This window comes from Oncorhynchus tshawytscha, linkage group LG29 (assembly GCF_018296145.1).
Source record: "Oncorhynchus tshawytscha isolate Ot180627B linkage group LG29, Otsh_v2.0, whole genome shotgun sequence".
NCBI classification, from domain to species: Eukaryota; Metazoa; Chordata; class Actinopteri; order Salmoniformes; family Salmonidae; genus Oncorhynchus; species Oncorhynchus tshawytscha.
Window position 1 is genome coordinate 25,937,026 of NC_056457.1, and position 11,944 is coordinate 25,948,969.

Below are 11,944 nucleotides of genomic sequence, written 5' to 3' on the forward strand. Positions count from 1 at the left end.
CCAACAAAACCTGTATTTCAACAGTCATTTTATTAGGTTGTAGAGGGACCTCTCTCAAGCACAGTCTAATAACATGTACCTCGTTCCTCCTCACTCCTGAACAAAGCAAATGTTCAACCCCTCTCTCTCTGTCTCTCTTCCCCTCTCTCTCTCTTCTCTCTCTACCCCTCTCTCTCTCTCTTTCACCCTCTCTCTCCCCTCCTCTCCCTGTCTCCCCCTTCTCTCTCTCCCCCCTCTCTGTTCTTTTCTCTCCCCCTCTGTCTCTCACCCTCTAGCTCTGTCTCTCTCCCTCTCTTTTCTCTCTCTCTCACACACACACTCTCTCTCTCCCCCTCCTATCTAGGAGGGTGTCAATGTATTGTTACCAGGTCAAGGGAACTCAGTGAACTGCCCCCAGAACCATCAGGTACACCTGGACTCTCGACCTGGTCAACTCCTCCAGTAAGGTGGATGCAGACGGTAAGACATGGATCGCTCACCAAGCTGACTACAGCTCAGGATAGGTCCATAGACCAATCCTCGTGTTGTGTAGATCCAGCTATGTGTATAATAAGAAATCAATTCCAAATGAATGGGAGAGATACAAGATCTTCGGCTCCTAGTGTTATACAGTAGTATGTTAGGATGCTCTTGATGGTGCAGCTGTAGAACTTTTTGAGGATCTGAGGACCCATGACAAATCTTTTCTGCCTTTTGAGGGGGGAAATGTGTTGTCGTGCCCTCTTCACAACTGTCTTGGTGTGTTTGTACCATGATAGTTTGTTGTAGATGTGGACACCAAGGAACTTGAAACTCTCGACCCGCTCCACTTCAGCAGCGGTGATGTGAATGGGGGCATGTTTGGCCCTCCTTTTCCTGTAGTCCACAATTAGCTCCTTTTGTCTTTCTCACATTGAGAAGAGAGGTTGTTGTCCTGGCACCACACTGTCAGGTCTCTGACATCCTCTCTACAGGCTGTCACATCGTTGTCGGTGATCAGGCCTACCACTGTTGTGTCGTCAGAAAACTTAATGATGGTGTTGGAGTCGTTCTTGGCCACACAGTCGTGGGCGAATAGGGAGTACAGGGGGGGGACTAAGCACGCACCTCTGAGGGGCCCCCGTGTTGAGGATCAGAGTGGCAGATGTGTTGCTGCCTACCCTTACCACCTGGGGGCTGCCCATCAGGAAGTCCAGGATCTATTTGCAGAGGGGGGAGGTGTTTAGTCCAAGGGTCCTTGGCTTAGTAATGTGCTTTGTGGGCACTATGATGTTGAACGCTGAACTGTAGTCAATAAACAACATTCTCACATAGGTGTTCCTTTTGTCCAGGTGGGAAAGGGCAGTTTTGAGTGCAATTGAGATAGCGTCATCTGTGGATCTATTGGGGCGGTATGTGAATTGGAGTGGGTCTGGGGATCCTGGGATAATGGTGTTGATTTGAGCCATGACCAGCCTTTCAAAGCACTTCATGGCTACCGACGTGAGTGCTACGGTGCGGTAATCATTTAGGCAGGTTACCTTCGCTTTCTTGGGCACAATATAATAAGAAACCTTAGGTGCTGATTTAAGGCCGGTAGCAACCACTACATAATGTCTGGTCAGAACAAGGATGAGGCGGAAAGGAAAGGAGAGAATGAAAATGTAGGCTATGGCGCTGCTATAATATGAATGACATGGCTGTATAAGATTGCACAGGTAAGTATATAACAGCAAGGGCTATACACTACAGCAGGCATAAGGCCAAGTCACATGGCAATAGACTAAACAGCCTTTTGGACTTCAACTCATGAAACACAGGCAAATGTGCTCAAATAAACATTACAGTAATGTTGAAATGTATACAGAATATAATTACAATGAGCATGAGTGATATACAGTGGGGCAAAAAAGTATTTAGTCAGCCACCAATTGTGCAAGTTCTCCACCTTAAAAAGATGAGAGAGGCCTGTAATTTTCATCAGAGGTACACTTCAACTATGACAGACAAAATGAGAAAAAAAATCCAGAAAATCACATTGTAGGATTTTTAATTAATTGATTTGCAAATTATGGTGGAAAATAAGTATTTGGTCAATAACAAAAGTTTATCTCAATACTTTGTCATTGCCAACAAAGGGTATATAACAGAGGTCAAATGTTTTCTGTAAGTCTTCACAAGGTTTTCACACACTGTTGCTGGTATTTTGGCCTATTCCTCCATGCAGATCTCTTCTAGAGCAGTGATGTTTTGGGGCTGTTGCTGGGCAACACGGACTTTCAACTCCCTCCAAATATTTTCTATGGGGTTCAGATCAGGAGACTGGCTAGGCCACTCCAGGACCTTGAAATGCTCCTTACAAAGCCACTCCTTCGTTGCCCAGGCGGTGTGTTTGGGATCATTGTCATGCTGAAAGACCCAGCCACGTTTCATCTTCAATGCCCTTGCTGATGGAAGGAGGTTTTCACTCAAAATCTCACGATACATGGCCCCATTCATTCTTTCCTTTACACGGATCAGTCGTCCTGGTCCCTTTGCAGAAAAACAGCCCCAAAGCATGATGTTTCCACCCCCATGCTTCACAGTAGGTATGGTGTTCTTTGGATGCAACTCAGCATTCTTTGACCTCCAAACACGACAAGTTGAGTTTTTACCAAAAAGTTATATTTTGGTTTCATCTGACCATATGACATTCTCCCAGTCTTCTTCTGGATCATCCAAATGCTCTCTAGCAAACTTCAGACGGGCCTGGACATGTACTGGCTTAAGCAGGGGGACACGTCTGGCACTGCAGGATTTGAGTCCCTGGCGGCGTAGTGTGTTACAGATGGTAGGCTTTGTTACTTTGGTCCCAGCTCTCTGCAGGTCATTCACTAGGTCCCCTCCCGCCCGAATAGCATCACTACTCTGGACATTTCTGACTTAGAATATGTGGACAGCTATAAATACCTAGGTGTCTGGTTAGACTGTAAACTCTCCTTCCAGACTCACATTAAGCATCTCCAATCCAAAATTAAATATTGAATCAGCTTCCTATTTCGCAACAAAGCCCCTTTCACTAATGCTGCCAAACATACCCTCGTAAAGCTGACTATCCTCCTGATCCTTGACTTCGGCGATATCACCAACAAAAAGGTAAATAATAGGCCTATAGCAAATGCAGCATATGACATTCATTTTACACATGTAAATAGCTCTGTTCAGTAGTGCTCAAAGCAGGCCATTCCATGAGCACAGCATTTATTTTCACCTTGAATCAATGAGCCCAATCAGTCCTCCATGACAACAAAATCATGAACAGGTAGGGCTGGCTAATTAGTCCTTAGTTTTGGGGTTATGCTCAGGTAAAACAATTTGGCTAATCTATTCTTCCATATTTCCAAGTTCTATTCTTGAAGATCAAGGGGTATAACATATATTGGAATGACTGGAATTCTGACAGTGTCACGCCCTGGCCATAGAGAGGCTTTTATTCTCTATTTTGGTTAGGCCAGGGTGTGAATAGGGTGGGCATTCTATGTTAATTTCCTATGTTTTGTATTTCTTTGTTGTTTGGTCGGGTGTGGTTCTCAATCAGAGGTTCTCAATCTTTGTCTCTGATTGAGAACTATACTTAGGTAGCTTTTTCCCACTGGGTTTTTGTGGGTAGTTGCTTTCTGTTTTTGTGTCTGTACCAGACAGAACTGTTTCGGTTGTTCTCTCTGTTGTTTTGCTATTCAGTGTTTTGCTATTCAGTGTTTAACTAATAAAGGATGAACATGTACCACGCTGCCGCTTGGTCCTCACCTTCTTCCACCAACAGCCTTTACAGATAGACGTAAGGATATAATTTAATCATATTATTATATGTAGTAGAAAGCGATGGGTTAGCATAAGCCTACATAACCAACCCATAAAGCAAAATGTAACATCCATATATGGCCAGCTATGTAAACTTTAACATTGATTTATCCTGCAATAGATGTCGTTCAATTTGTAACATGCATTTTTCTCTTCTTCTAATGCCGGTTAAGGGGAAAATAATCTAAAAGTAACAGAACGTAATCAGATTTTATTTGGGTAATCCAAAATATAATATATGTAGTTTTGGTAATCCAAAATTACATTACTGATTACAATTTTGGACAGGTAACTGTAACGGATTACATTCATAAAGTAACCTACCCAAGCCTACTATTCAAGAGGGACATTTTTTAAAGTTGTATGTTCAAATACTCTGCGTGGAGTGAATCAGGCTTAATTATGAGTATTCTGTAGGTTACTGTATATTTACACAAAAATGTCAACAAATGTTCCCTGGTTATAAAAGATGTTCAAACGGCTCAAATAAATGGTGTGCTGTGCAGGTTAAGGTGAGGGGGGAACCCTGGAAGAATGAAAACAGGGCTCACTAATGTTTACACGACAGTTACATTGTTGAAATCTAGAGACAGACGTCCTTGACATCAAAAGTACGCGTTAAACTTTTGCTTGTTCTATGTTTACTGTTGAAAATACAGTAGACCATTCAGTCCAATGACATTACAACAACTGGTCGACTATCCAATGGCACACTCGAACGTCCTGGATCCAGGAATTAAGTGGCGGTACGCAATTGGAGGAAAGCCGATGATGACAGCCAATTAGAATGTGGCAAGTCAGTGTATTAGCCTGATTTCCGAAGTCTTTAGCTAGAATCCACAAGCCAAAGATCAGTTTGTAACCCCACTTCAGGATTCACAAAATATCTACCGAGATTTCTATTAATACACGATTTTGGTGACTTTCATCAGCTAACGTTACTAGTTAAAAAGGAGAAGTCTCACTCGTTGCACGGGTAGCATTCCATTGGAAAAGCGGACAATGAGAAAGATAGCGCTGCTACTGATTGTGGGACTTGGCGTTGTCCACTTTGCCACTGTCATCCGATGTGAAGCTGATGGTAAGTAGCTAGCTGGCTACTTTGGGATGAATTAAGTTAGCCAGGAATGTTTACTAAGCTAGTTAGGTAATTGGCTTCTCCTCTAATTATAACAGCCAGACAGCTCTTATTAACTAGCTAGCTAGCTAGTTGGCTGGCTAGCTAGCTGCTAACTTGACTGCTGGCTAGTTAATTTTTTTTATGTTGTGCGAACATGCGTGTATTATGATGTTATGTTGTAGCGTGGCTTTGTTATGTTGTAGCGTGGCTTTGTTATGTTACAATGCAATCCCAACTTTGTTGTCCAGTCAGACTGTCGTTGCTACACGTTATGTTTATTTCACTGTTTTGTTATCCATGGTGTTGCAGACGTAGCGGAAGAAGTCGAGGAGGAGGAGGAGGAGGGTGGTGATGATGATAATGATGAAGAGGATAAAGATGACGTAACAGAGGTGAAGGATGAGAACGGAGTGTTGGTCTTGAACGACGACAACTTCGACATGTTCATGGAGGGGAAGGACACCGTGCTGGTTGAGTTCTATGCACCATGGTAAGTTTGCATAAAGGGATAGTTAAGAAAGTCAATATTTGGCAGTCATTGGAGACGTGTCCATCCTCTTCGTCTATTGTGCAATTCCTGGTAGCTGACATGTAGTAGGAAAAACAGACTTTAATCTCAAATATGCATGAGATATCTGCACTGTTTTTTTGTTAATATTCCATCAATTGACACATCTAATCAGTTTTCTTCCCCTCCCAGGTGTGGTCACTGTAAGCAGTTTGCTTCAGAGTATGAGAAGATTGCCCTGACTCTGAAGGAGAATGACCCCCCTATCCCTGTGGCCAAGGTGGACGCGACCAAGTCCAGTTCCTTAGGGAGCAGGTTCGAGGTGTCTGGATATCCCACCTTCAAGATCATGAAGAAGGGGGAGCCTGTGGAGTATGATGGTGCCAGGAATGAGCAGGGTGAGATGTCTACTAAGAAGACTGATCCAGTCTGTACCTGAGTCTCTCTTTCAGCCTTTGACAACTCTACATTGTCAGCTTGTTTAGCTAAAGCAGGAACAGACTATTAAACAGGCTACTATAATGTTGTAACTGTGGTTTGTCTTGTGGCTCGAGTGGCTTGTAACCCACTTTCAGTTTCACCACAGTAACATTAGTAACTGTGGTTGTGTTTAAGACATTGTGGCTCGAGTGATGGAAGTGGCCCAGCCGGACTGGAAGCCCCCTCCAGAGGCCACTCTGGTGCTGACCAAGGACAACTTTGACGAGGTGGTCAACAGCGCTGACATCATCCTGGTGGAGTTCTATGCCCCATGGTAGGTCAGTCACCCACAATGTTTAGGATGCATCACAATAGTCTAGAGTCACATCCTCATCTCCTCTGCGTCACCTGCACTGAGTTATGAAATTCAATCTATTATGGCCTTTGTGTTTTCTATCTGGTGAAGGAGCGGAGGAGATGTAGTTGAAACAATTCTACTGTGAAGCTTCATGAATGTTATTCTTGCCTTCTGAAGCTTCATAGTGCTGTTATAACTTTCCCTCCCATATTTCACTATTCTAATAATATGACATTTTTGCAGATATTTGGATAGTTGATTACACCCCCAAAAAAAAAAAAAGTTTCTCTTGGGTCAAATGTCGGTACCACAACAGCTGACAGTGTGCGGTTGTTTTTTTTTGACTGCTATTCTCCGGTAGATGTCGGTAACAGTGAAAGAAAAGTCTGATGTTCCCTATGATGGAACTGGTTTTGTTTCAAGAACTTTTCTGGTGAGTGTTTTGCATTGACCTGTGTCATGTCTTGTGGAATCTCCCGAAGTTGCTCGCCTGTTCTCACTAGGCTATTGAAAGGGGGGAAATAAAATAGAGTTACCACTGTCAGGGCTGGCTGCTCTATGAAAATAAAATGCCCTTTCATGTAAAACCCAACATGAGTTATTCATGTACTTGAAAATAAAATAATGACTTTGTACATCCTCAGAACTGTAGGCTAGTACTAGGGATGTACACGGTTAACCGTTAATCGGTTAGCTGCTGCATTTGACTGGTCATGCTTATCGGTCTATAGGTTCATTTGCATAATTTTGTGGAATTAAATTGGCACGTGTGTATTTTTACTAGTCGGCATGAATTTTTTTTATTACATGCGCACAGCCTACAAAGCGTAGTTAGAGACGAATAGCCTACCACCTGTCAGACAGCATACAGAGCCTAGTTAGAGGAGAGGAATAGTCTACAACCTGTCAGATAGTGAGAGTAGCTCCTTAAAAAGTCTGCAGTCTACTGGAGTGAAACCTGCTTTTGTAAGCCCAGTCATTACGCAACAAATAACGATTTGTATTTAGAATCGTGTTCACTTTGGTGGCCACTATTTAAAAAGAAGCTGATTTTATTTCTCAACTCGTAAGGCGCCTCCCATTCGGCTGCAGACTATAGCCTGCCTACCGTTGACTATCAACGCTTCACTATCAACGCTTCACTATCAACGCTTCACTATCAACGCTTCACTATCAACGCTTCACTATCAACGCTTCACTATCAACGCTTCACTATCAACGCTTCACTATCAACGCTTCACTATCAACGCTTCACTATCAACGCTTCACTATCAACGCTTCACCCACCACTGCAATGTTAGCTTCAGGCAGTATAATTGTTTTAAACCTGAACGTTTTACTTTACTTTAAATAATGAGACGTCCTACCTTGCTTCAAATAAGACTTGCGAAAATCCATCCGTAGAAATGTGAAGACAATTTTATAAAGACCTCCTGATGCCATGAACCAGCATTTCTCTCCAGTTCTATTGGTTTTCATATCCACTTTCTTTCGTGGTCCAGAAGCCAAAGGCACAATTCTAATGATATTAGCAAACCATCATAGTTGTTGCTATTAGATTCCCCTTCTTTCTAAGTTTCTAACGGAGATTTTCATCTCTGTTACATATGGACCAGCTTGCCTTAGGTTCTCTGTTTTAGAACGGTGTGTTCCGCTAATTGTATTTGGGCAAATGTTTGAAAATGACTTATTAGCTGTTTCTTTACAGGGGTTGCATGTTCTATAATAGGCTTTATCCTTGTCACTGTGAGACGATAGGCTTGCTATTGTTGCATGTTTCCGTTAACCTCTTAATGAAAAATGTCTGGTCCTTGTATGTATGCATAGTATGGAAGAGGCAAAGTGTGAGGTTTTCACTCTTGACAAAATCAGTCCAATGCTTTTCTATGGGCTTATTTTGGTCTTGAGCTTGTCAACTGCCTTCCCGCCTTGGGACGACTCCCATTGTTAGGGCAGAAACATAAGCATCTCATTATACAGATCTCTGATTGTATTTTCTGTTGGTCACATCATTTGACTGTTTGGAAAAAAAGGGTCAGTTAGTCTGCAGAAAGGTTGACGTAGATTTACATCCCTGGCTAGTACATTTTACAGTGCACAACAAAAATCTTTAAAAGTGAATACTAATGTCCGTTTGGGTATACTTTTTAAAATATATTTAACCTTTTAACTAGGCAAGTCACTTAAGAACAAATTCTTATTTACATTGATGGCCTACCCGAGCCAAACCTGGACGACACTGGGCCAATTGTGCGCCGCCCTATGGGACTCCCAATAACGGCCGGATGTGATACAGCCTATTTGAATAACCACGCCCGATCCCTACTCCAGGTGTGGCCACTGTAAGCAACTGGCTCCAGAGTATGAGAAGGCAGCCAAGGCCCTGAGCCAGCGCTCTCCTCCCATCTCCCTGGCCAAGGTAGACGCCACCCAGGAGAATGACATCGCCAACCGCTTCGGGGTGTCTGGGTACCCCACCCTCAAGATCTTCAGGAAGGGGAAGGCCTTTGACTACAATGGACCCAGAGAGAAGATTGGTACGTTCACACTTTAGACTGTTTCAGTCACTACCCCATGACTAAATATATCTGCCAACATTATGGATTTTAGGACACGTCCCTTGTTAATGATATAGCCGACGGTACAAACTATTGTGTGTGTGCTCTCTGTAGGTATTGTTGACTATATGAGTGAGCAGGCGGGGCCACCCTCCAAGCAGGTGCAGACGGTGAAACAGGTGCAGGAGTTAATCAAAGATGGTGATGATGCTGTCATAGTGGGCGTGTTCTCCTCAGAGCAGGATATGACCTATGACCTCTACCTAGAGGCCTGTGAGTGCACAAAATCAATCAATTACATTGACTTTGAGAATGTATTTGTCAGTGTTCATGATACATAGAATATTTCATATGATGTGTAGTATACAGAGGATCTATGTAATCCATACTCCTGTCCTCCCAGTGCGGCCTTCTAATTCTAATGGGGATAGTCGTTTTCCCCTCTTTTCTCTCCTCCCAGGTAACATTCTTAGAGAGGACTTCAAGTTCCTCCACACCTTCAGTTCAGACGTGGCCAAGCTCCTCAAGGCCTCCCCAAGCCAGGTCGTCATGGTGCATCCTGAGAAGTTCAGGTCCAAATACGAGAGAGACTCCTATACACTCACCATCAAAGTAAGTCTGCCAACTGGTGTGTGTTTACGTGTGTTACACTAGTCAGCTTCTTACACTCTTTGTGAAGGTAAGTCTTGTGAAGGGGGGGGTCTATACAGTTACTTATCACAATACTATTTTGGGAAATATTAAATCGATACTTTGACTTCCAAATATCGATTTGTAAAAAAATGACATTATTATAAATGTTTTGCTAGGTAGAGTTAGCTAGCGCTATAGACGGCTTTATCTGCGCCAAAACTGCTGCATTTTTCATCTTAAAGCTTGGGATCCATCATTCTTAATAGTGAGCCACCATTTTTAGCACTTATTTCCATGACTGATCAAAACTTGTTTTCTCATGCTCTGTTGTCTCTCTGCAGCCGACATGGTGAGCAATATATGTACAACATCAAATCGCAATAAAATTACAATATCGAATCACAATACATATAGTAACACATATCAAATCGGCACCTAAGTATCTTTATGATATAGTATCGTGAGGTCCGTGGCAATTCCCAGCCTGATTCACTGGATGGATGCCATTTATCCATATCACTGCAATATGCAGGGATATCTGAATCTAGCAGAATTCAATGGAGCATGCTTTCTTAACCCAAATAGAATTCTGCAATTATTCATGGATAATGTCCGGTGTTTCTCCCCCCCCCCCCCAGGACTCCACAGAGGTGTCGGAGGTGCAGGACTTCTTTAAGAAACACATCCTGCCACTGGTGGGTCACAGGAAACAAAGCAATGACGCTAAACGTTACACCAAGAGACCACTGGTTGTCGTTTACTACGGAGTGGACTTCAGCTTTGACTACAGGAAAGGTGTCCTCAACCCCTTATTTCTGATATTATGTGAATATTGTGGATCTTCTCAAAATATTAAGCTGCGTAGCTTCCATAATACCTTGTTAGGCAGAAGGGCTGGAACAAAATACTGCACTTCCAGTAGATCTCCCCGACTGGGGTTTGGACAACCTTGGCTTAGTTCATTGGAGCCTTTAGCTCAGGTCTGATTACCCCCCCCTCTCTCTGTTCCAGCGACCCAGTTCTGGAGGAGCAAGGTTTTGGAGGTGGCCAAGGATTTCCCAGAATACACCTTTGCCATCGCTGACGAGGAGGACTACTCAGACGAGTTGAAGAGCTTGGGGCTCAGTGACAGCGGGGAGGAAGTCAACGTGGGTATCCTGGGAGATGGCGGCAAGAAGTTTGCCATGGAGCCTGATGAGTTTGACTCTGAGGTGCTGAGGGACTTCATCATGGCCTTCAAGAAGGGTGAGCTTGACAGCAATTGTCAATTGAAAGTATGTCAGAGGACTTTACACCACATGTTGTATTGAGTTACAGATTAACCCGAGTTGAGTGCCTTGTCTGCTGCCAGCCAAACATCAATATGTGACAGGTCTTCATGGTCCTATTGAGTTAACAGGGTTGACCCAGAATTGCCAAGATTGTGTAATAGACTATACATTAGTGGTCAGCATGTCTGATCTTGTCTGTCCCCTTTCTACAGGCAAACTGAAGCCCATCGTCAAATCTCAGCCAGTGCCCAAGAACAACCAAGGCCCTGTGACTGTAGTGGTTGGGAAAACTTTTGACGACATTGTGATGGATACCAAGAAAGACGTTCTGATCGAGTTCTACGCCCCGTGGTGTGGCCACTGTAAGAAGCTGGAACCTGACTACACAGCCCTGGGGAAGAAATACAAGGGTGAGAAGAACCTGGTCATTGCCAAAATGGACGCCACTGCCAACGATGTGCCTCACGACAGCTACAAAACAGAGGGCTTCCCCACCATCTACTTTGCGCCTAGCAACAGCAAGCAGAGCCCAATCAAATTTGAGGGCGGAGACAGAACCATAGAAGGGTTTAGTAAGTTCTTGGAACAGCACGCCACAAAGTTATCACAGAGCAGAGATGAACTTTGAGAATCGCTCTTGAGTACCTAAACTCGCAACTGTGCAGAGTCTGCAGTCCCAGATGCCCTGGGGGAGCCGAGGGCAGAGGCTGTCAAACTCAAATCAACCCCTCCTACACCCTAGCCACTTATGCATAGACCTTCGAGGGTTGGATCATAGAGCAAGATGGAGCTACCACCGTATTGTTTAGATGTATTCAACCCTCTGATCTCCTCAAGGGCCTAGTGTTTAGGACCTAGGGGAAGTGCCTGGTGGTTAGGGCCTAGGAGTTAGTGTCCCCAAAGAGGGCTATTAGTGAGTTGCTGTGATCCACAGATTCAGCTTTTGTTTTTTTCCATGTCCAAAAGCATGTAAGCACTGTGTTCCAGATTTCTAAGTCTTTCTAAATAAAATGTTGTGAAAACTGATGTGGTGTTAGTTGTGTATACAGTTATGTACTGATTGGTAGCTGCATAATTCCTCTTCCCAGCTCCTCTGAGCTGTCCCCCTTACGAAAAAAGATTGCAGTCATAGTGCATTGTACTGCAGTTAAAATCGTCTAACTGCAGTATGCTGCATCCAAAATAACACGTTTTTACTACAGTAATATTGCAGTCTAACTCAGTTGCGGTTCCTCGGGAGCACTATCATCCTCAGTGAATTTTATAAATTATAATCTT

The 11,944-nt window shown here is 43.5% G+C and overlaps 1 protein-coding gene across 3 annotated transcripts; it reads left to right on the top strand.

The window, feature by feature from the left end:
• The first annotated feature begins 4,596 nt into the window (after nt 1-4,596).
• On the top strand, nt 4,597-11,692 carry LOC112227663 (protein disulfide-isomerase A4). 3 transcript variants are annotated; one of them, XM_042308677.1, is made up of 10 exons: nt 4,597-4,879; nt 5,228-5,408; nt 5,619-5,824; nt 6,042-6,180; nt 8,536-8,741; nt 8,877-9,035; nt 9,223-9,374; nt 10,034-10,190; nt 10,407-10,640; nt 10,879-11,692. In XM_042308677.1, the coding sequence occupies exons 1-10, from the start codon at nt 4,801-4,803 to the stop codon at nt 11,292-11,294; spliced, it is 1,929 nt and encodes a 642-aa protein (XP_042164611.1). In that variant the 5' UTR covers nt 4,597-4,800; the 3' UTR covers nt 11,295-11,692. The 3 variants fall into 3 exon arrangements, with proteins under 3 accessions (XP_042164611.1, XP_042164613.1, XP_042164614.1); XM_042308679.1 differs by having other exon boundaries at nt 5,240-5,408; XM_042308680.1 differs by lacking the exons at nt 5,619-5,824; nt 6,042-6,180.
• The last annotated feature ends 252 nt before the right edge of the window (nt 11,693-11,944 follow it).